This window comes from Siniperca chuatsi, linkage group LG15 (genome assembly GCF_020085105.1).
Source record: "Siniperca chuatsi isolate FFG_IHB_CAS linkage group LG15, ASM2008510v1, whole genome shotgun sequence".
Lineage (NCBI taxonomy): Eukaryota > Metazoa > Chordata > Actinopteri > Centrarchiformes > Sinipercidae > Siniperca > Siniperca chuatsi.
The window spans coordinates 28,836,310-28,860,807 of NC_058056.1; the positions used below are offsets into that span (position 1 = coordinate 28,836,310).

At 45.2% G+C, this 24,498-nt stretch overlaps 2 protein-coding genes across 3 annotated transcripts; both read right to left on the reverse strand.

Moving 5' to 3' along the window:
* Nucleotides 1–2,344: 2,344 nt before the first annotated feature.
* atg14 (autophagy related 14) lies at nucleotides 2,345–15,511 on the reverse strand. The gene is made up of 11 exons (XM_044167873.1): nucleotides 15,005–15,511; nucleotides 13,986–14,048; nucleotides 13,735–13,777; nucleotides 12,388–12,469; nucleotides 11,981–12,218; nucleotides 11,240–11,469; nucleotides 8,758–8,875; nucleotides 8,552–8,642; nucleotides 6,214–6,299; nucleotides 5,878–6,052; nucleotides 2,345–4,599 (listed from the first exon to the last, which is right to left on the reverse strand). Exons 1-11 carry the CDS (start codon nucleotides 15,280–15,282, stop codon nucleotides 4,477–4,479), a joined length of 1,527 nt encoding a protein of 508 aa, XP_044023808.1. The 5' UTR covers nucleotides 15,283–15,511; the 3' UTR covers nucleotides 2,345–4,476.
* On the reverse strand, nucleotides 15,445–24,320 carry tbpl2 (TATA box binding protein like 2). 2 transcript variants are annotated; one of them, XM_044167874.1, is made up of 8 exons: nucleotides 24,101–24,320; nucleotides 22,357–22,558; nucleotides 21,464–21,683; nucleotides 21,301–21,388; nucleotides 19,347–19,438; nucleotides 19,081–19,248; nucleotides 17,602–17,696; nucleotides 15,445–15,584 (listed from the first exon to the last, which is right to left on the reverse strand). In XM_044167874.1, the coding sequence occupies exons 1-8, from the start codon at nucleotides 24,146–24,148 to the stop codon at nucleotides 15,445–15,447; spliced, it is 1,053 nt and encodes a 350-aa protein (XP_044023809.1). In that variant the 5' UTR covers nucleotides 24,149–24,320. The 2 variants fall into 2 exon arrangements, with proteins under 2 accessions (XP_044023809.1, XP_044023810.1); XM_044167875.1 differs by lacking the exon at nucleotides 15,445–15,584 and adding an exon at nucleotides 16,833–17,082 and having other exon boundaries at nucleotides 24,101–24,316.
* Nucleotides 24,321–24,498: the final 178 nt, after the last annotated feature.

Below are 24,498 nucleotides of genomic sequence, written 5' to 3' on the forward strand. Positions count from 1 at the left end.
CAGATCAATCATCAGGATGTTGTTTGATGTGTTATCTGATAAATGATGAGAAATTGCAGAAATGCCAAAAAAAGGGGTCATCGACCAAGGATCATCTGTGATCATGTGACCAAAGTTTCAGGATTTCACACCTCAGTCAGGTGACAACTGAGCAAACTGATGGAAAATTAAATTTAAAAATGTCAATTGAGCCAATTTATTTTCATAAAGCTAAAAACAAAAAACAAATACATAATTATTTGTATAGTTAATACATTTTTAAAAGCCGATATTAACATATTGCTGATACATTTATATTTTTACACAGACGTTTGATAAGGATCTGTAAATATGTTTATTAAAGCACAGTGAAATCTGTTGTGTTTGGGACAGTTTACATTGTAAAACAAGCTGTCAGCGCCCTCTGGTGGACAAACTGTTTAACATTTCTGTACTGACGTTGACCATTAGACCACAGATATACTGATAATACAATTACAACAAAAGATAATACCGGCTGTGCTGATGTCAGACTCTAGGGTTTATGTTAAAAAAACAAACCAGCTGATTTTACACTTTTGTCTTCTTCCTTCTCACATTTGTAGGTTTTTGTTTGAGTAAACTGGTTTGAATCCTATTTGAAGGACAGGGACTACTTCGTGTAATTCACATCACAGCGTACAAAAACGACGTGGAGTTCCCCAAGGCTCCGTTCTCGGGCCTCTTCTGTTCAACATCTACATGCTGCCATCAGCTCAGATTATAGAACCCAACTAAATCTCTTACTGTCAGTTTGCAGACGACACGCAGATTTATGTCACGACATCACCAGATGACTGGGTCCATACCAACAGTAAGGGCATCGAACAAATCAGAAGTCAGAACTCAGCTTCAGTCGCTAACGTTAAAGACCACAAACCAGGCCAGAAATCCTGGTGTAGTCCTGGACTCAGAACTTTTACAACCGAAGCTGGATTTATCATCAGTCGGCTCAACTACTGTGACGCTGTCTTCACAGGTGTCAGATCAGATAGCTGCAGTCCTCACTAAGACCAGGAGAGACCACATCAGTCCAGTTCTCAGATCTTTGCACTGGTTTCCTGTTTGTCCAAGAACTGACTTTAAAATACTCCTGTTGGTTTATAAAGTAGTGAATGGTCTGCTTACTGTCCCCAGAGTCCAGCCCAGACCTCTCAGATGGTCTGGGTTCAGGTCTGCTTACTGTACCCAGATCTGAACCAAACTCAGAGAAAACTGCAGATCTGCTCTGACTGTTTATTTAAATCAGGGCTTAAAACTTTTCTGTTTACATTTGATGAAGTTAAATTTGGGATTATTTATTCACATTTTGTTTGATATGTCTCACTGTATTTCATCTTGTTTTTTAAATCTTCTATTTGACTTTGTTTTACTCTTTAAAATCCCATTCGTAGTATTTTTCTGTCGTGTCGTTTGTTCTCTTAATGCCGTTGTGTCTCACGTAAACACGTTGAACTGCCTTGTTGTTGAAAGGTGTCGTGCTAATAAACTTCAGTGGGATCAGTTTCTCCTCTGCAGCGCTGCATACCAAACATAGCTAACACGCTAATCTGTAGCTCAAACACTGAACCACACAAAGACCTCTCGGCTCAGAGGATCTGTGCACTAAACTGTCACGTGCACATGAGTGTGCACGGCTATACTGTGTGTTGAAGATAAATTAATTTAAATCTGAATCACACTTAAATCCATTTGTTGTATTGGATTTTCTTTTGCAAATTTCCTCACTATTCACCTTATTTGTGACTGTTTTTGTCTCAATAAACTTTAGTTCCCACTGAGATCGGCGTATGTAGTTTTTATACCTTTCGTTTGAGTTTTCCATGTATATAGTTTAGTTTTTTGAAGTTATTTATTTATACGTCTGTTCTTGCTCTTCTGCTGTTAACTGCTGTGTAACTTTATCTTTGCTTTTTTCTACGCTAACAAATGTTCTTGACTGCGAATCACTTTGAGTCCTGATAACAGAGTCTGTCAGTCTGTCGGGGTTTTGTTTCATTTGTTCTGATGGACGCTGCTGGTGACCAATCACAGAGCTAGAAAAACAATACAGATACAAAAACTACGCAAGAAAATCAAGTCGGCTGCACGAATGCCATATAAGGTGCGCGGTCAAAATAAGTAACTTTGGGTTCTATTCACTGAAAAGGCTGAAGGATACGGTCAAAAGCTCTGGGAAAAGTAAGAGAGCCTTATGTTCAGAGCAGAGTTTCGTCCACCGAGTGCATCGTCATGTTTTTAAAAACACGAGGTCCTTTAGGAGAACTGCTTTTCCTCTTTGGAAATCTCAACAGTATTTTAGTAGAAAACATTTACTTCGTCAGTGTCCAAAACCAGAAAACAGCATTTTATTTCAGATCAAACCTTTTCATGGCAGCACAGAAACTTTCACACATCCTTAAAAACATGGTTGGCTCCTTTAACAGGAAGGAAAACGGGTTCTCATCTCAACGCTCACTTCACCTCACCCGACTGATTTTGGTTCGAAGAAACAGTCACATGCTAAACTGAACTGATGCGTTTCACACTGGTTTGACGTCGGGTGTTTGAACCCTGACACACGTCTAGTTGCACAGCCACACCTGATACATCGCAGCAGTTTATTAACCTGAATCTGGTCTGACTGGATTTGTTGTCCTTCTTGGCTTCAGTGGACAGTTTCGGTTCCTCGTGACGCTCCAGAAAGACTTTTCCCCCCCTGAAGAAAACCAGACTGAACCAGATTCAGTCTGGTTTCTGATTTGTTGTCCAGTGTGAATGGCGTCTCGTCGTGCGTCCGATTCTCTCCACCGAGTTCAGGTTTGTAAACAGGTCCGTTATCACCATGGCAACCACTGTTTGTTAGTTAGCGCCGCCGTAATCACGGCAGCGTTCAGCAGTTTGTTTTTACGTCTGTCATCACACACGCAAATAAAAATGCACAAAAACAAATTTTAAAAAATGAAACCAGAAACTTTCCCTTTGTGGCGAGCAGACAGACAGACAGACAGTCAGTCAGTCAGACAGACTGTCAGTCAGACAGTCAGACAGACAGACTGTCAGTCAGACAGTCAGACAGACTGTCAGTCAGACAGACTGTCAGTCAGACAGACTGTCAGTCAGTCAGACAGACAGACAGACTGACAGACTGTCAGACAGTCAGACAGACTGTCAGTCAGACAGTCAGACAGTCAGTCAGTCAGACAGTCAGTCAGACAGTCAGACAGACAGACTGTCAGTCAGTCAGTCAGACAGTCAGTCAGTCAAGTCAGTCAGACAGACTGTCAGTCAGACAGTCAGTCAGACAGTCAGTCAGACAGTCAGACAGACAGTCAGACAGTCAGTCAGACAGTCAGTCAGTCAGACAGTCAGTCAGACAGTCAGACAGACAGACTGTCAGTCAGTCAGTCAGACAGTCAGTCAGTCAAGTCAGTCAGACAGACAGTCAGTCAGTCAGACAGTCAGTCAGACAGTCAGTCAGACAGTCAGACAGACAGTCAGACAGTCAGACAGTCAGACAGACAGACAGACAGGCTGGCAGGTCGACAGGTAGAATATTACAGCGCCACAGCAAGAAGAAGTAAAGCGAAGGCTTGACTTTAACCTCGCATTACAAACATGTAATAAATGGTTTATAAACTCTAACGCAGCTGAAGCAGATACGGACATTTAGCGTTTATTAATGTTTATTGACAACAATTTGAACTGACGACATTTTATATTATTACTGCTGTGTTTTACCGAGTTATTCATCCGTTAATACTGCAGCCTCCGCTCCGTCTACAGGAGGAGTCATCGATGTCCTGAGTCCTTTCGTATTGATTATCTGCAGATGCTGAACCTGATTCTAATATTAACTAATTCTATCAGGTACCGACACACTGAGCACAGCTGTAGATACGAAATCTGACGCACCAGCAGCTACTTGATCTCATTACTGAAGGTCCTGATTCAAAACTAATAAACTTTCACTCACGTCAGATCAATAATTTCTGCTGATCGGCTTAGCTGCAGAATGTGACTCTGCTGGAGCTGATCTTGATGACTGATCGATGATCTTCGGTCGAGTTCAGACTCAGAAGTTTACTTTTGTTCTGTCGTGGAGTTTCTCACTGAGTGAGCTGTGACGGCTGATCTCAGATCAGCGGTAGTTACAGTCAACACATTAATAAACACGTATCTGCTTGCAGCGACGTTATAAAACACTTGTTACACGTTTACATACTGATCGATCGTGATCGACGGGGGCTGAAAGAGTTGTGTGTTTAGTGTCGTCTGATCAAAGATTGTAAAACGTAACAATCTGATTTGTGATTGGCCGTTCAGAGCTCCAGGTCTCATCGACCTGCTGACCTCTGACCTTTCAGACCAGTCCAGTCTTCTTCAAACCAGGCAAAAGTCTGAGACCTCCAGGAGTCCAGATCTGAACCGGTCCGGTCCGGTTCATGTTCCATTCTGGTCCAGTTGAGTCCGGCCTGATCAGCGCTGGCCGGTGTAAGCTCTGAACCAGGAGGTGACGGAGGCAGCGGCAGACGAGATCATCCCTCCAGTGTTCGCAGAGGGCTGGGAAACCTGCAATGCACTCTGGGAAAGATCCATGGACTGGAACGAGGAGGAGGAGGAGGAAGAAGAAGAAGAGAGAGGAGAGAAGAGGAGGAAGAAGAAGAAGAGGAGAGGAAGAAGAGGAGGAGGAGGAGGAGGAGGAGGAGGAGGAGGAGAGGAAGAAGAGGAAGAAGAGGAGGAGGAGGAGAGGAAGAAGAGGAGGAGGAGGAGGAGGAGGAGGAGGAAGAAGAGAGGGAGGAGGAGGAGGAGGAGAGAGGAGGAGGAGGAGGAGGAGGAGGAGGAGGAGGAGGAGGAAGAGGAGGAGGAAGGAGGAGGAGGAGGAAGAAGAGGAGGAGGAGGAGGAGGAGGAGGAGGAGGAGGAGGAGGAGGAGGAGAGAGGAGGAGGAGGAGGAGAGGAGGAGGAGGAGGAGGAGGAGGAGGAGGAGGAGGAGGAGGAGGAGGAGGAGGAGGAGAGAGGAGGAGGAGGAGGAGGAGGAGGAGGAGGAAGAAGAAGAAGAGGAGGAGGAGAAGGAGGAGGAGGAGGAGGAGAGGAGGAGGAGGAGAAGAAAGAAGAGGAGGAAGAAGGAGGAGGAGGAGGAGGAGGAGAGAAGAAGAGAGAAGAGGAGGAGGAGGAGGAGGAGGAGGAGGAGGAGGAGGAGGAGAGGAAGAAGAAGAAGAGGAGGAGGAGAGGAAGAAGAAGAAGAGGAGGAGGAGGAGGAGGAGGAGGAGGAGAGGAAGAAGAAGAAGAGGAGGAGGAAGGAGGAGGAGAGGAGGAGGAGGAGGAGGAGGAGGAGGAGGAGGAGGAGGAAGAAGAAGAGGAGGAGGAGGAGGGAGGAAGGAGAAGAGGAGGAGGAGAGGAGAGAGAAGAAGAAGAGGAGGAGAGAGAAGAAGAGGAGGAGGAGGAGGAGGAGGAGGAGGAGGAGGAGGAGGAGGAGGAGGAGGAGGAGGAGGAGAGGAAGAAGAGGAGGAGGAGAGGAAGAAGAGGGTGTGTTATAACTGATATCATTTTGCTTCCCACCCACCTGATCTAAATGCTGACTGTCTCATAATAAAGGCCTTTTCTGGTTTAGTGTGAACGCGGTGGAAACGGAAAGCGAACCGCAGTTTGATCTACAACTCAGACAATTAATCAATTAATCAATATTCCAAACAACAAATATTACAGATATTCGATTTAGTTTCCCTCCTTCCTGTCGGTGTCTCCGACCTTCTGGTTTTCTTGGTCGTATCTCAGTAACTGAACCTCTTTGGGTTTTTGGACATTTGAAGATGTGAACTGTGAGGAAACCTAGACCTGGTCTAACTCTACAGACCGGCCTGTGATCCAGGTGTTTCTACCTGCGATGGGATGTCACAGAATCGTGGACTGGGCACCGTCTCCCAGTCCGTCCCCAGGTCCGTCTCCTCGTCCGTCACCGCCTCGTCTCCGCTCTCCTCCGCCGGCCCCGCAGCCTCCGGCTCCACGAACTCCATCGACTCCTCCAGGTCGGCGCTCACCTCGAACGGACCCGTCCTGCACCGAAGCCCGCAGACCCGGACCAGACCGGGGACAACAGAGACGCGTCAGAGAAAAAGGTTCGTTAGAATCAAACATCAGGGAGTTTGGAGAGGCGGGACCTAGACTCCTCACAGCTCTCTGATTGGTTGTTTTCCAGACAGACAGGCGTATCTCACCTGCCCAGGTTGTCGTTGTCAGGGGAAACCAGAAACATGATGTTCCTCAGAGTGTGATGGGGGTGGAGCTTCTCACTGTCTACATGCTACACACACACACACACACACACACAGGTAAAGTGTTAAAGCACCTGAAAACCTGGTTTCAACTCTTATTTCTAATTAAATAATAAATAAGCAACAACCAAAGTTAAAGTTCTTAAACAGTTAAATGTAACAGCTTTTCCTATTTATTGATATTATTCATACCTCCATTGCTGCTGTGCAACATCTTAATAATCTCAATAAGCTGCACTGAACCCGACAGTACATGCACCTCTGCTTATTACTAATTTATTACAGTGTACTATTATACTGTATTATTATCATCAGCCGGTAAACCCACCTGGTACTTAATGTATTATCTGACCTGTTTTATAGTGTTTATAGTGTATTATATTATATTTTTGCTAGCACTTTCTCCTGTGTGCACTGACGTAAAGGCGAGCTGCTGTAACAAAGAGTTTCCCTTCAGGGATCAATAAAGTTTTTCTGATTGATCAGGACTGCGTAGTTTGATCAGAGCTGATGCACAAAAAATACGTGACATCACCTTTTCCAGCAGAGCCACGCCCCCTGGACCAGTGGGAGGAGCCTCAGCAAAACAAACCAAACACATTTCAATTTCTGTGTGTGTGTGTGTGTGTGTGTGTGTGTGTGTGTGTGTGTGAGTGTGTGTGAGTGTGTGAGAGTGTGTGTGAGTGTGTGAGTGTGTGTGTGTGTGAGTGTGTGTGTGTGTGTGTGTGTGTGTGTGTGTGTGTGTGTGTGTGTGTGTGTGTGTGTGTGTGTGTGTGTGTGTGTGTGTGTGTGTGTGTGTGTGTGTGTGTGTGTGTGTGTGTGTGTGTGTGTGTGTGTGTGTGTGTGTGTGTGTGTGTGTGTGTGTGTGTGTGTGTGTGTGTGTGTGTGTGTGTGTGTGTGTGTGTGTGTGTGTGTGTGTGTGTGTGTGTGTGTGTGTGTGTGTGTGTGTGTGTGTGTGTGTGTGTGTGTGTGTGTGTGTGTGTGTGTGTGTGTGTGTGTGTGTGTGTGTGTGTGTGTGTGTGTCAGTGTGTGTGTGTGTGTGTGTGTGTGTGTGTGTGTCAGTGTGTGTGTGTGTGTGTGTGTGTGTGTGTGTGTGTGTGTGTGTGTGTGTGTGTGTGTGTGTGTGTGTGTGTGTGTGTGTGTGTGTGTGTGTGTGTGTGTGTGTGTCAGTGTGTGTGTGTGTGTGTGTGTGTGTGTGTGTGTGTGTGTGTGTGTGTGTGTGTGTGTGTGTGTGTGTGTGTCAGTGTGTGTGTGTGTGTGTGTGTGTGTGTGTGTGTGTGTGTGTGTGTGTGTGTGTGTGTGTGTGTGTGTGTGTGTGTGTGTGTGTGTGTGTGTGTGTGTGTGTGTGTGTGTGTGTGTGTGTGTGTGTGTGTGTGTGTGTGTGTGTGTGTGTGTGTGTGTGTGTCAGTGTGTGTGTGTGTGTGTGTGTGTGTGTGTGTGTGTGTGTGTGTGTGTGTGTGTGTGTGTGTGTGTGTGTGTGTGTGTGTGTGTGTGTGTGTGTGTGTGTGTGTGTGTGTGTGTGTGTGTGTGTGTGTGTGTGTGTGTGTGTGTGTGTGTGTGTGTGTGTGTGTGTGTGTGTGTGTGTGTGTGTGTGTGTGTGTGTGTGTGTGTGTGTGTGTGTGTGTGTGTGTGTGTGTGTGTGTGTGTGTGTGTGTGTGTGTGTGTGTGTGTGTGTGTGTGTGTGTGTGTGTGTGTGTGTGTGTGTGTGTGTGTGTGTGTGTGTGTGTGTGTGTGTGTGTGTGTGTGTGTGTGTGTGTGTGTGTGTGTGTGTGTGTGTGTGTGTGTGTGTGTGTGTGTGTGTGTGTGTGTGTGTGTGTGTGTGTGTGTGTGTGTGTGTGTGTGTGTGTGTGTGTGTGTGTGTGTGTGTGTGTGTGTGTGTGTGTGTGTGTGTGTGTGTGTGTGTGTGTGTGTGTGTGTGTGTGTGTGTGTGTGTGTGTGTGTGTGTGTGTGTGTGTGTGTGTGTGTGTGTGTGTGTGTGTGTGTGTGTGTGTGTGTGTGTGTGTGTGTGTGTGTGTGTGTGTGTGTGTGTGTGTGTGTGTGTGTGTGTGTGTGTGTGTGTGTGTGTGTGTGTGTGTGTGTGTGTGTGTGTGTGTGTGTGTGTGTGTGTGTGTGTGTGTGTGTGTGTGTGTGTGTGTGTGTGTGTGTGTGTGTGTGTGTGTGTGTGTGTGTGTGTGTGTGTGTGTGTGTGTGTGTGTGTGTGTGTGTGTGTGTGTGTGTGTGTGTGTGTGTGTGTGTGTGTGTGTGTGTGTGTGTGTGTGTGTGTGTGTGTGTGTGTGTGTACCTGTGAGAAGCAGAGATGCAGGATGTTGGTGTTGAGTTTGCTCAGAGCTCTGGTGAAGCGGTATCGGCTCAGATTCTCTCCACAGAACTCACTGAGGAACAAACAGGTTCACTGTTAAACATCAACGAGACATTAAAGAACCCGACGCTCTGTTTTCCTGACGCTGTTCTGTCAGTGAAGGCGGCAGCAGGTGTTTCCCGTCCCACCTGTTGCAGAGCTTCTTGGGCAGGTTGACGTCCAGGATGTGAGACAGGATGGTGACGAGCTGTGTGGCGTAGCAGAGAGCGGCGCTGATGGTGTGAGCCGGGTTGATGTGGTCCAACTCTGCAGACACACAGGGGGTCAAAGGTCAGAGGACACGCAGCACACAGCAGGTCAAAGAGTGCTCCCCTTCCTCCCCAAATTTCACCAGCATGTTTCCTGTCACACCAGAAGAAACAACTTTGGACCATGTCTGCATGGGGGAGGAGGGGGGGGCATCAAAAAGGCCAAGCACTGCTACAAGCTAAAGTCAGAGGAGCGCTTTTCCAACTCCGACCCTCGACGCAAGCGGCAGGGCATCCAGGCCATCAGCAACTACAAACCCAGACCCTCCACCCCCGCAGCCACAGACGCCTCCTTCCTGAACGAGCTCAACGACTTCTATGCTCGCTTCGAGAGAGGCGACAGGGAAACCGCCACCAAGCTCGCACCCTCAGCTGACCGCCCGACCCTCACACTCCCCTCCACAGATGTCCACACTGCACTGAGCTGGCATGTGCAGCGCAGCTCGCTGGGGTCTTTACGGATGTTTTCAACCAGTCCCTCGCCCAAGCAGCTGTGCCAGCATGCTTTGAACCCACCTCCATTGTGCCAGTGCCGAAATACTCTAGTCCAACGTGCCTGAACGACTGCCGCCCGGTAGCACTCGCACCCATTGTTATGAATTGCTTTGAGCGGCTGGTCCTGGCACCCCTAAAGGACTTCCTCCCATCCACACTGGACCCACACCAGTTTGCCTACCGCAGCAACAGGAGCACAGAGGACGCAGTCTCCATGCGCTCACACACCTGGACAATACGAACACTTATGCACGAATGCTGTTTGTTGACTTCAGCTCTGCATTCAACACTGTCGTCCCTTCCAAGTTAATCACCAAACTTGGAAACCTGGGCATTAAGGCCTCCATTTGCAATTGGATTATGGACTTCCTGACAAACAGACCTCAGCTTTTGAGGTCAGGCCACAACTGCTCCACCACACTCAACACTGGCGTACCACAGGGCTGTGTGCTGAGCCCCTTCCTCTGCTCCCTCTTCACCCTCGACTGCAGGCCTGCGCATGGATCTAACGCCTGCCACCTTCAGAAGTTTCCTGATGACTCTGCTGTGGTGGGATGTATCAGCGGTGGTGGGGAACTTTGTTTCATGGTGCGAGCAGAACCATCTGCAGCTCAATGCGACAAAGTCTAAGGAGCTGGTTGTAGACCTACGGAGGGCCAAGGCACCAGTGACCCCGGTTTCCATCCAGGGGGTCAGTGTGGACATTGTGGAGGACTACAAGTACCTGGGAGTACACATGGACAATAAACTGGACTGGACCAAGAACACTCAAGCTGTTTACAGGAAGGACCAGAGCCGCCTCTGTTTTCTGAGGAGGCTGAGGATGTTTTATGAGTCTGTGGTGGCCGGTGCTGTCCCGTATGCTGTTGCATGCTGGGGCAGCAGGCTGAGGGTAGCGGACGCCAGACTCAACAAACTGACCCGTAAGGCCGGTGGCATTGTAGGGGTGGAGCTGGACTCTCTGGCGGTGGTGTCAGAGAGGAGGATGCTGGGTAAACTACACGCCATCTTGGACAGCGTCTCCCACCCGCTCCATGACGCGCTGGTCAAACAAAGGAGCGCCTTCAGAGGAAGACTCATCCCCCCACAATGCACCACAGAGCGCCACAGGAAGTCATTCCTGCCTGTGGCCATCAGACTCTTTAACTCCTCCCTCTAAGAGTCAGTCTGTTTGACCCGAAGTCACTAAACTGGACATCGATCATTAACATCTCTGCAATACTTGAATAATTGTTTAATTTATTGATATTTATTCATACTTCCATTACTGCTGTTTAATATCCACCGTCTCATAATCATCTTAATAAGCTGCACTTAACTTGACAGTTCATGCACTATTACTTATATTATTACATTGTATTATACCGTACATACTTAACCTCTAAATCCACTTTGGTACTTACACTTATTTTAGCTTTTATACTTTATATCCACGTTGTACTTAATTTATCTGACCTGTATTATAGTGTATTATATTTTGATTTGCACATCTCTTATTTCTTACTAGAAATAATTGTCTCGTTGTGGACGTATTTTATTATTATTTCTATTTCTATTCTATTAGTACTTCTATTCCTGTGTGACTGACGTGAGCGAGCTGCTGTAACGAAAGAGTTTCCCCTCGGGATCAATAAAGTCTTTCTGATTCTGATAGAATATATAATAGTACAACAGTCACAGGGACATTTTCCTGATTAAACTCAGACTTTTACTGCAGTAACATTTTCACTGCAGGACTTTTACTGTAACAGTATTTTTACAGTGTGTATTAGTACTTTTACTGTAGTAAAGGACCTGAGTACTTCATGCAACACTCGTTTCTACCTCCTCAAAATGATGCTGGAGTCCCGCCCCCCTCCCCACTCACCTGGGCCCTGATTGGTGCTCTTCTCCTCCACCCAGCTGTAGTAGGCGGAGCAGTCTCCGTTGCTGGGCAGGGTGACGGGGGGTCCGGTGATGCTGATGCTGGTCTCTCCATTCTGGTCGTCCCAGATCCAGCGTCCTGACAGGTAGGTGGTCCTCCGAGCCTCGGCCAGCTCGCTCACCGTGCTGGAGGTCAACGCGGGGTCGCACTCCGCCACCACATCCGCGGGGTCTCTGAGCGACAAACGCAGGGGCAGAGGACAGGTTAACAATGGGACAACGTTTTATGCTTTTCTAAATTCTCCTCACACACTTTGTCTCTGCAATTCAGCTAGTTTAGTTTTAGTTTATTTATATTTCAACAAGTAATGAGACACAGAAACATAACGCACTAAAGGAGTGAAAAGATTTTAAAACCCTAAAAAAGGGTTCAAAGAGACATCTCAGCAAAACCATTCGGACAGAAAGTGAAGCACATTTCCATCTGGTGTCATCGCGCGTTGACCGCTGGACTGCGTTTATTCGCCCCAAACAGCCAAAGCATCAACCGTACAGACGTTAGCTGTAAGCTAGCAAGCAACAGACGCAGAAACTCAGGTTCTGTCTGTTGTCTCTCTCCGTTTCCTCTCGTTCAAGCTGAAACATTATCAACTCCCGCAGACGCGTCCATGCTTCAGTTCACGTCTCATCACCTCTCTCCATTGACATTGTGTGCGACCACACGGCCAGGTGTGCGTGGTCTCACCTGCTGCCCTGTTTCTCCTCCTGCGTGGGGAAGATGTGGGTGGTGAGCTCCAGGATGTGCTCTCGTCTCAGAGCAGCCAGCTGACTCAGTCTGCTCTGCAGCTCCCGGCTGCGTCTCTCCAGCAGCTCCCCCAGGCGACGGTTGTGACGCTCGATTTTATCCCGTTTCTCCTGGTGACGTCCGGCCCGACGCTGCAGCCGCTGACTCTCCTCCTGAGAGCGCAGGAGGAGGTCCTTATCTGCAGGGGGGGAAGAGGGGGATCCACATGAATAATGTTCCACATTTTTTATTCTAAACCGTGAATTTTGCAGAGAGGCGACATATTTGCAGCTGTGAAGGAAGAGTGAATGAGGGCTTCCAGAGACCATCGCGAGCAAACAAGTTAAAAACCCTTCAGACGGACTCACCGCTCTTCACCTCCTCGTTGCCCCCGGCGACCGCCTCCTTCAGCTGCTCGATCTTCATCTTACACGACATGATCTTCCATTTCTGAGAGGAAACAGCAGCTCGCCAGTTTATTCTGTCTGATCCAGACACCGTGACTCATTCAGGTGTCACTAACAACCCACCGCAAAACATCAACATCGTCCTTTTCAAAATACATTTACTTTGAGTGAAGACAGGAGAAATGTAAATGTCCATAAATATAAAACATTATTTACTAAATAAAATCTTTCATCACTAGTTAAAAAGGTTGAATCTCCATTTTTCAATTAAAAGGCAGCAAATTCAACCTTTTCAACTTAATTTTTCTTCAGTTTTTAAAAAACAAACTGATTTCCAATCAATCTACATTGAACCTCAACACATCCATCCGTAACCTTAAGAACGTACAGTATATATACACTGCATTATTATTAGAATATATATATATATATATATATATATATATATATATATATATATATATATATATATATATATATGAATCAACTGAGTGCAGCGTGAGATTAGAGGCAAAGAAAGGCCGTAAAGATTTGAATCTTATTAGCAACTGAATACCTGTGAAATTTAATCAAATCGCACTCAATTTATCGAAGTGAAATATTTTATTAAGCCGAATGTAAGAGGTTTGAAATCCTCAATTTTCCAATCGATAGATACATTTTTAAGTTGCACAGTTTTAAAAACTTGACTTTAATTCGGACAGAAAATTCAAATTTGCAATATTCAAAAGTTTATTCAGGTGGTCACGTCTCATCTTCAGATTCAAGTCAAATAATAAAAACAAATCAAGGTGCTCACGCTGGATTTGTTCACTTCAGATGGAAACCTGAACTGCAGGCCGGTTCTGTCCTATCAGGTTACGTTCTGTCAGTCACATGATTAAAAAAAGAAACGTTCAGATGAGCGAATGAAACCCGATCGCTTCAGTTTCCTTTCTGAACCTGATAAAATAACAAACTTAAAATGACCTTCTGGAAATTACAAAGAGCAGAATTCAAACCAGATAAATCCAGATGTTTTTTCTATGTTAAATATTCATACTTAAATTTCACAATGGAGGTATTCAGTTGCTTATTAAATTCAAATTATTATGGCCTTTCTTTGCTTCCACAGAGGTCAAAGGTCCCAGGACCTACATTTTGGACTTAAATTTAGGAGTCAAGACATAACAAGGGCATTGTTTTATTCTCATTAGTGCCAGAAACACTGTGAAAACTCTGGCCAATGGTCCAACATGTCAGGGCGCTGGAGTCCAGTCTGAGGCGGGTTTCATGTGGATCACACAGAAATAAGACGGCTTAACTCACCATCTCATCAGCCTGCAGGTTCCTGTCCATGGTCTGAAGGACTCTGAGGAGGGAGGAGTTAGAAATATCAGCTCAGAGCTTTCTGTCCGTCTGGATCGATATGGACATCCAGCTAATGAGACGACTTTATTCTCACAGTACACGTAGAGTTGTATCTGTACTTATATTAACGTCAGTTACCGACACCGTCGTCGTTTCCATCGGGTCAGATTGACCGCTGTCACACCGTCTCCACACCTGAATGTTTTTACCTTTGTTGCAGCTGCTCCTTCTCTTCCTTCAGCTTCTTCAGCCGCTCCAACTTTTCAATGTATCTGCAGAGACAAAACACAAACGGCAACACGTGAGGAATTCAGGTAACAGCCCATTAAAACTTCACAGAGTAGCTGAGAAGTTCCTTATTTTGTTGTTGAGGTCCCCTAGAAACATCTCAGAGACCCCTGGAGGGCCCCTGAACCCAGCTTGGGAAACTGCTCTGTGACATGAAAACTATGACGTCAAAGTTATTTTGGGTTTTCGCATGTTGTATAACTGCAGCAGAGCAGCTAACTTAGCTAATGTAACACCAGACTACCAGTGGAAAACCAACTAAGAGTGTAATAAAGCTGATGGGAACCAGCAGCCTGGACACTAAAGTTCAGCTAAAACTGGCCTCGAACAGCCGCTGCTGTAACTGGGAGTGTTAGCTGCTAATGCTAACTAGCCCAAACTGATAACAGTGACTGTAGGTTACTACATTACTATTTGCAGTACAACTTTTAACTGAATTTGTCTTTCATACTGAATCTGACGTTACCGAGAGAAACACATGTGTAAATTAACAATAACTTAACGTGGACTAAAAAAATATGAAACAGGAAATATTTTTTATTAGAACGATCCACGGCCCTTTTCAGTTCGGCATGCATGCATTACACCTATCGGCAATCATTTCAACAAAACGACGACCTTTATTACTGATACACCTGCCGTTCCCGCCGTCACCTGCCCCCGAAACAACTGCGCACAGTCTGTTGCAAACGATGTGAATAAAGATTAGTTTGAATTAATGTTGCTTTGAGTACTGGTTTTACTGCAGAACTGTAAAGAGGGTTTATATTTTTATACCAACAGCTTATATAACCCGATATGTTGTGTGGGTTTGAGGAAAAATTAAGGTTACTGTAAAATTTACAAATCTGGCTATGAAGTTCGGCATTGGCCGAATGAGACAACAGTGGAGCACCAGGCTGGAATCTAACGGATTTCAGTCCCAAACAGTGAACGTTACCTTTCAGTGTTCCTCCCGTCGAAGTACACGAAGTCTCCGGCCTGGACGCACCGGGCACACGTCAGCCTGCGGCGGGAGGTGCTGCACAGGGGGCACCGCTCCACCGCCACGTACAGACCCTCCGCGTCGTCCACCGACTCCACCATCACACAGCCCGGGGTGGAGTGAGCCGGATGGGGGTGATGGGGGCGGAGAGGCGGCCTCCCGCCGGAGAGAGGCCCGGAGGATGAAGCAGCACGGTCCGGGCCGAGAGGTGGGAGTCCCGCTGAGGACGCCATGGAGAGGGCGAGCTGCGAGCTAACTGAGCTAACCAGCTAATGTAACGTTAGCACTAGCTGTTTAAAGCTAAAGAGAACCAGCCGCTGGACTCCGCGCTCTCCGCTAATTCATCTTCATCGTCTGGCGGTTATATTAACGTCGCTGTCATGTTTCTGAAACGCTCAACAAGCAGGCGACAACAAGCCGAGGGATGTTTTTGTTTTGATGAGCAGGCGATGAGTCCGCCACTTCCGGTTTCCTCCGAGAACGTGACAGGACGGCCACGGTTTGTTTATGTAGTGACGTAACGCTGTGGGCGGAGCTTCAATCACAAACATTCACACTCAACAGATATGAGTTCGACAGGTAGGGTTATCAATCAAACTTTATTTCTACAGCACCTGCCAACAACCGAAGCTGAACCAAAGTGCTGCACAACATTAAAAAAGAGAAAAAATAATAATGATAATAAATAATAATAAAAGTACAAACAGCTCAGCAGAGCACATTACGACATTAAGATAAAGAGAAGTGTCGCAGGGCCGCTAAGTGTTAAAAGCTATTCTAAATAAGTTTGGCTTTGAACAAAGGAAGCTCAGTGATGAACGTACGTCAGCGGGCAGAGAGTTCAGAGTTTCGGACCGGCCACTGTTTGCCCCGGGCCCGGGGGACCGGGGGACCTCCAGCAGATCGCAGAGCTCTGCCGGGTCGCTGAGGGCTCAAGATCTCTACAGAGAGGAAGGTGCGAGGCCGCTGACCGCATTAAAAACAAATGTCAGGGACTGGACAGGGAGCCAGTGCAGCGAGTACGGGACAGGTGCGACGTGCTCGTGCCTCCGACTGTTAGAGAGCAGGCGGGCCGCAGCGTTCTGCACAAGCTGCAAACGGCGAAGACCGGCTCGGTTAACTCCCACACAGAGCGCATTACAGGAGTCTGTGCGGGAGCTAACAAAGCGTGGAGAGCTTCCTCCGGGTCACAGCGGCTGGAGGAGGGTTTCACCTTCGCTGGGAGGCGGAGCTGAAAGATCAAATTTTAGACTGCTGTCTAATTTCACCCCCAAATTCTTCACAACGTGGTTAAAATGGGGGCGTCAACGCAACAAGACCAGGAGCTGAAACGCTGGGCAGGTTGTGCCAAAAACAATACAGTTCTGAGACGGCCACAGTTTGATGTCATCTAAACATCTGTTTATGGATTCAAGACTGCCAGAAGAATTGGGTTTATAAAAGCCATACTGTAATAATTATAATGAACGGTTTTGAATGCGCCTCCACGTTAAAGCATCGGATACTGTATCACGCTCTTATCATCAATATATTACACTTTCAGGTCAAGCAACGCAAGAGAATATAGAAATTAAAGTGACTGATACTGAAGTCTGATTTACCCAAAGTTCAAGTCATCGATATTAAAAAAAGGTAAAGTCAGTGATTTTCTAACCAGAGTCCATTATGTTCAAATGCGAGTCCACGATATTATTTATGAGGTGGAAATACCCACGTCTGGTTCAGAAGATAGTAAAAATATAAATCCATGTTATAAATATAAAATCACAGTTTGTGGTTCAAGTTTTCTTTCCTGGGTTATTTATTTTCTTTCAGGATGGCGAAACATTCAACAGAGACGCTAAAAACAAACAGCCGACTCATTTACCATCCACAACACAAAATAAGACAGATATACAGTAAAGACTTATTCCATCTATTTACAAACGAGCAGGAAGTGACGTCAGAGGTCGGGCCTCACTGTTTCCTGAAGCCTCGCAGGATCGGATAAATGTTCTCAAACGCTTCGTAGATCTCCGCTCGTTCTTTAGCTCCTGGAATTCAACACACGACTACGTAATTATTACTACTTTATTTATAAAGGGTGTGAGGAAATGGACTGCATCAAATCTGCATCTAGTCATGATGAAAAATGATCTTATAAATTCAAGAAATTCTCATTTTAACCAGATCCACATTTCGTAATTACGAAGAAAACTTTACTGCGCATCAGTCACACTTAACTCTGAAACACAGCTATCGGCATTTAGTGAAAACTCTAATGTTTCAGGTTGTTGTGGTCGCCAGGTCGGTTATGAAGAAGCACACAGTTTCTACGTTAATCTCAGTTATGAGACAAAGATCTTGTTATTATAGAACGATCACTTGTAATTATGATACTCGGTCACAATTCTTGAAAACACCTCCAATTGTTTTCGTTTGTGCACACCCGAACAGAATCAAGTTTCAGACGCACGGATTTAAGTGTAGTTGTTCACTAGTGAACTGATCTCAGCCCTGCTCTGCTGCTGCTTCACTATATAACCCACGCTGGGACGTTTGAGTTTCATTACCGGTCAGAACCACTTTCCCCGACACAAAGATGAGCAGGACGATGCGAGGCTTCACCATGCGGTAGATGAGGCCTGGAAACAGCTCCGGTTCATAACTGCGGAGACGAAAACACACATACAAAGAGTAGCTGCGTTTAAATGAAGCTTTTTTTAATCCTGCTAAAAAAGACAATAATCAATAAGAACAAAGTGGCTCATTCCTGAAGAAATGTCATTCAGCTCAACAAGTGTTTTAAAAGTCTTTCCAAAAACAATGATGTGACTGCTTTCCAATACTGTGTACTTATATACTAAACTCTGAATCTAGTATATTTTTCCACCTGAAACTAGTGAAGAAGAAAGATTCAAACGCTACGCTAACAGGAACTAGAAGCTAACACTACGCTAACAGGAACTAGAAGCTATCAGAATCAGAAATACTTTATTGATCCTGAAGGGAAACTCTTTGCTACAGCAGCTCGTCTTTACGTCAGCGCACACAGGAACAGAAGCACTAAGCAAAAAAATATATATAATACACTATAAAACAGGTCAGAAAATAAATTAAGTACTAGGTGGGTGTAAGTATAAAATAAAATAAGTGTAAGTACAAAGTGGGTTTATCGGTTGATGATGATAATACAGTATAAAGTAATAGTGCATGAACTGTCAGGTGTAGCTTATTTATAATGAGACGGTGGATGTTGCACAGCAGTAATAGAGTATGAATAAATATCAATAAATTAAACTGAAAACAGAGAATATTGCACAGCAGAAGTAGAAGCTAACTCTACGCTAACAGGAACTAGAAGTTAACAGGAATTAGAAGCTAACTCTACGCTAACAGGAACTAGAAGCTAACAGGAACTAGAAGCTAACAGGAACATGTTTCTGAGATGCCATTTATCAAAACTTAATAAATTGTTAGCATGTGAGACTGATGAAGACAAAAAGAAAATGATGTCATGACCTAAAGAAACACTGGCATTTTGGGAATTCCTCAGTATATAGTCTGGGATGTGTTTAGCCTAGCTTAGCACAAAGAATAAATTAAGAGAAAAGACTCCACGTTCTGACTTCGTTATATGTTGGAAGCTGTCTCAGTATGAAGTCCTCCTGTCTCCTGTGTGCAGTTTATACTCTGACGGACGAGCTTCGATAAAACTGGACGGTGACACGCAGCTAATAAGCTACGATAGCTTCCTCCATTTTGGACTCAAAGGTCAGCTCGGTCAGGACGTCTGGGGTTTGCTTCAAGGCTTGCTATTGGTCAACAGTGCAAATTCACACGTCACAGTCACCAAAATTGAAGACATGAAACATTCGGAGGTACTTCGGCTGCACCAGTGAATCCACTGGTTGAATGAATTGACCAGAGCTTTGCAGTTGTTGGAAGGTGTATTTTTTCTCTTTTGACAGAGCTAGGCTAACAATTTCCCCCTGCTTCCAGTCTTTGTGCTAAGCTAGGCTGGTCTTCTCATCAATCATCAGTGTTTCTACCTGCTGAACTGTTGGTGTGTCAGGACCAGTCCTTCCAGTCTGATGGGGAAGCAGACGTCGCAGCTGGCCACCATGTTCTGGATCTTAAAGTCCAGGAAGCGGGCGGGGAAGCCCAGTTTCTGCACCACGCGAGCGTACTTCCTGGCCGCCAGTCGCGACTGCTCCTCACTGCACGCGCTCAGACACGTGAGGGAATTAACAAACTGTCCTGAAAATGGTGCAGCAGAACCACAGTTTTACCTGTAACTGGAGACAGACAGACTGACCTCTTGGCTCCTGTACAGACCATCTTCCCCGAGCTGAAGATCAGCGCGGTGGTTCGCGGCTCGCGGATCCTCATGATGACCGCCGCAAAACGCTGAAACACAACACGAGAACTAAACAATGCTAGTAGCTTCTGAGACATTACATCTATATATACTGTACATATATATTACTGAACACAAAGCATTTTAGAGCTAACTCTAAGCTAACCAGACCTAAATGCTAACTCTAAGCTAACCAGACCTGAGAGAGTTCCAGAGAAATAATATAAATGGTGACAGAATCCATTGAGTTAATACAGTCTATGCGCAGGTTCCACCTCAGTTTTTAGCAGCTGTTAGCAGTGACGGGGGACACGAAGCTTTCTGAAGCACTGAATCAGTTGTGTTGAAAATGACATTTGCCTGTAAACCCTGTAGTGAAAGGTTCCTGGTGGGTCAGGAAGATACAAACTGAAAGTGCAGGTTGCTTATTTATACAGCGTTTGCTAATGAGGAAGCTACTCACTAGCTTGCGAGCGTTTACAGGACGCGACGAGTGAGAAGCGGCGGAGACGATGCTGTGCGATTTGTTCGCTTCCAGTGGATCTTCTCTGAAATGCAGGTTTAAATTATGTCAGATAATCTGGACATTCCCACACTACTAATACCAGGAACTATCATTACCATCACATAAGGTTCTTATGCAATTGAAACGTTCACTATTCCCATAAACAGGATGAAGCTAGATACGACTTGGCAACGGGAGATATTTCTAGTCTGCTCAGCTCTGAGCCAGAAAGCTAACGTTATGCTAGCAAGATTCAAAGTCAACAACACTGCAAAATGGCTTCTTTGACTCCTCTTTCAAACCAACTCTTCTCTCTACTTAGACTCTTCACCTCGCTGTCTTCAAATGTGCGGTTTGTAGCTTTTAGATGCAAATGCACGGCGCTCTGCAATCCTGAGTTAGCGTGTCGTCTGTGCTAGATTCTCAGTAGAGAGAAGAGTTGGTTTGAAAGAGGAGTCAAAGAAGCCATTTCTGTGAAAAAAGAAAACCCCTCTTTGAACAGAAATGGTGGTCTGAGATTCAATCTGCCCAAAGTTTACCACAGTGTATTAACACCGTGGTCAAGCCAATCACATGCTAATCAGGTACTTAACAGTGATGAGGGAGGTGCAGCCAGAAAACAATAGGCCTGATTACTGATTACTGGGCCATCATGGAAACTATTAGGTCAGTTTCAGGTGAAACTAGCTAGGTAAACAGATACTCAGGTAGACTCCTCCCTGAGGGCGGGGCTTAAGCAACACAGAGTAGCTTAAATGTCTGAGTTCTCAGACCATTTTCACAATTGAGAATGACTTCCGGATGGGAGCCGAAACGTCTTGATTCTGAAAACAGCGTCCAGACGACTACGACTGAAACCTTTTCTACGATGGAACACTCCTGGATGAATGAGGGACTACACCGTCTCAATTTGACAGTATGTTTAATAACGAGACTAGCTAGCTGTCCAGCCATGTCACTGCCCCCAAATCAATAAAGGTTTTCACGAACAAACGAGAGGCCACATGTGCTGTCGGCCGCAGCCTGAAGTAACGAGAGAGACGATCGCTCGTGAAGCAAAGTATCAGTAAGTTCAGAGGGGCAGAGTACTTCCTGCAGATCGTGTGTTACAGTGGTCATCCTGTGGCGTTATTGTTTCATATATTTTGTCCCGGCTGTTTACAGCCTGTTTCTTTTCATTTGTGCAGCACTTTGGTCGACATCTGTCGTTTTTAAACGTGCTTACAAATAAATTTGACTATACAGGCTGCTACTAGCGTTAGCCAGCACATTAATTTAGAACGTGAACACAGTTTCACTGGAACTAGGTGAAACTGTTATTAGGTGTCCATTATCAGAAATTAATGAACACCCTGCAGCCAATCAGAATCAAGCATTCACCCAGACCATGGTATAAGGTGTCAGTACCTTCGGGTTGTACTCTGCATTTCTGGCTTGGAGGGCGATAAACTTCAGATCCAACGGACAGCCGAGGTTCACCGTGGAAACGATGTTCCTGCGCACACACACACAGTCTCAGTACTACAGATAACGTCTCAGCACTGCGTCTCCAGACTCATCAGTAACTTACTGTAACTGTGGGATGATTCCTGACCTCTCGGTCACAGGGGTCATAGGGGTCATGGGGGTCATAGGGGTCATGGGGCAGAATGGGGAGGCACCCGTCCCCAGCCCCGACATGGATGACCCCTGCTGGGGGTCAGCGGCTGCTGCTGTGGAATCCTGGGAGTTGTAGTCCGGACAGATGCCGCTGTCCCGAGACACGTCCAGAGCTGCAGTCTGACTCTCAGCTGCAGCAACAACAAAGTTTTAACAGGTCGGCTGTTTATCCGGCCCCATGTGACCTCTCAGAGACCACGCCCATTTTCAGTCAGTTTTTTTTATTTATTTTTTTCCATCTTGACAACTGATATATTCTGTATAAAAACACATCTCTCTCCTTTCAACAGTGGTTTAATCCAAATAGTTTATTGGTCAATCGATGTTTTAACCAAGATGGTCAACTCTACAACTATGCAGAGTTTGTGTTTCTCTAAAGGAGTTCTGAACAGTTTCCTCAGATGTGGTTTCATTTTTAAAAGGTTTGTTTTTGTTTTGTTTTTATTTTGCCTTCATTGGACGGAGGCAGACAGGAAGCAGGCGAGAGGGGAATGACGTGCAACAAAAGGAACCGGCAACTTTTTAAAGGTTTTAAGGGAGATATCCTGTGTGTAGTCTGATGCGTCATGCTGGTTCAGTTTTATTGCACGTTTGTTGGAACAGAGTTTTTCCTGACTAACAAAGTCAAACAGATCTCCTTTAAAATGCTTCATAGCTTTTATCTAATTTATGTCATTATTTCTTTGATCATAATCGGTCCCTCTGGCGTATTTATATTCACAAGTTGGACTGCTTGTTACTTGATGCATACTAGTTTCAATAAAGTTTACTGGAAAAAAAAAAGCATCATCAGTGATGTCACACCTGTGTCGTCATGACGACGAGCCTCGTCCTGCGTGCTGAGTTCATCAGGTAGGAAGCTGAGGTCAAGCTCCGCCCCCGGCTCTCCGCTGGGCCCCGCCTTCACCGGCAGGAAGGAGGAGCCTGGCCGAGAGGGGGTGGGGCCATGTTGGGGGTGGGCGGGGCTCTGGAGGCCAAGCCCCTCCCCCAAAGTGAAGATGGAGTCCTGCAGGAGAAAACAGACAAGATGGTGGATTAGAGGGAGCTCCTATTATTATTATTATTATTATTATTAATAAACATTGTCTTATTCTGTATTTTATTTTTACGACTGACACTTGAATTTCCCCGTGGGATTATTAATTTGTCTGTCTGATTGATCTCTATCCATCTATAGTTGTATCTATATCTCACCTAATTCTCAACAAGAATCTGAAACATGGAACCAGCGAAGACGCTGTTTCTTTAGTGTCCAGTTTAATTTTCTGTGCCAGTTTCAGTTCAAGTTTTCTGCTGACATTTTTCAAAAATAAGATTTAAACATGATATTGTCATGGGGTTACACGTTTGTTACGCAGAAAACAAGAAATGAGAGAAAGTTCTTTCTTCATTAAAAATTAAATGGACCTCGTGGCGAGAGTTTGTCAGCTGCTGTTTCCAACATCACGAGAGTCCTTGAAGCGCTCGTTCTGCACACCAACTGTCTGATTGGCCGCGATGCCAAACTGCATTACGTGGTTCTGGTACTTGAAGTTAAATCTAATCTGAATAATCTGCAGCTGAACGCCGTCATCTTCATGTGCCGTTTGATTCCAGCTGGAATCATCAATCATAATAATAATTAATAATAATTATTATTATTATTATTTCCCAGATCTGAAGAAAACCTGAACCCTGAGGATCACAGCTGCGTTCATCAACACAAAATAAACTCGTTTGTTCAAAGCTTCACATCTTCACTCAGACGTCCTCAGTTTTGTTTGAGAGAATTTGGGGTTTTTGATGTGAGAAGGAATTTATATTCAACGTTACCCAGAAACTCCACATGGCCTCGTTAAAAGACTCTTTTAGACCAGAAACACATTCAAATCACAATATTTGCATTTTCTGGCATTGTGGGAACGGCTCTGAAACTGCGTTTAGGCAAACGCGGAGGGATGGATTATTAGCAGTTAAAGAAATATAGATAATGTGGAACAAAAAATGACAGTTATACAGACTTTTTGGAGGGTGGGGTTGCACTCGGGACTGTTGATGCCACAGCTCCGTCCTGAGGTCTGAGCCTCCACATCCCCAGGACTTCACTCCCAGTGGAGAACTACAAACCCCTCACTTTATTTCTGTTTCGGCTCACAGCGGTCACATTTAAACACAGAAGCTCGTTTGAGAGGACTGAGAGCTCACGTCAGTCTGAAGCACAGTTTGGTTTTCTGTTTCTTTGACAAATAACTGGAATTAATGTCTAATCAAACCAGTTATTGTAATAATATAATAAACATCACGTCAAACAAGGTGGAATGTGTGAGTTTGTCAAATGTTTTCTGGCAACAAAAATCTGAGAAAACTATTGTGGATCCTTTCAAACTTTGGGATTTCACATGTGATGTTTTTCATTGAGAATATTGTGACTGCAGGAATATTCCAGCATTTAACTGGAGTCACACGTGAAAACCCAACATGTGTTCGCTGATAGTCTCAACATCAACTTTGCTTTTAAATAAAGTTCTGGACGTTCAAAGCAGCAGAGGAACCGACAGTTTGTACTCACATTTGCAATGGAGTCATCGAAGTAACGCTCCAACGCCGACTCGTCCATGAGTGAAGAACCATCTGACCTGATTCAGGACCTTCCAGGACCTGGTTCCAGGCTGGGAGCTGCACAGCTGCATCCAGTCACACTGATGAGATCCTGAACTCATCACAGACTCTCCAGCTGCCGAGGTCTGATCCTGTTTGTCTTGTTAAGGCCCTTCGTTAGCTCTCTGAGGCTAACACCTTAAACATCAAACATATAAATATAAATATATATATATATATAAAACTGTATGTATAGAGATCATTTAAACATGTGAACAAAAATAACAAACCAAGTCAAACAGGTGTAGAGTTTTACAACCAAGTCAAACTATAAAAACAAGTAAAAAATAAATGTAATATACAATTAAG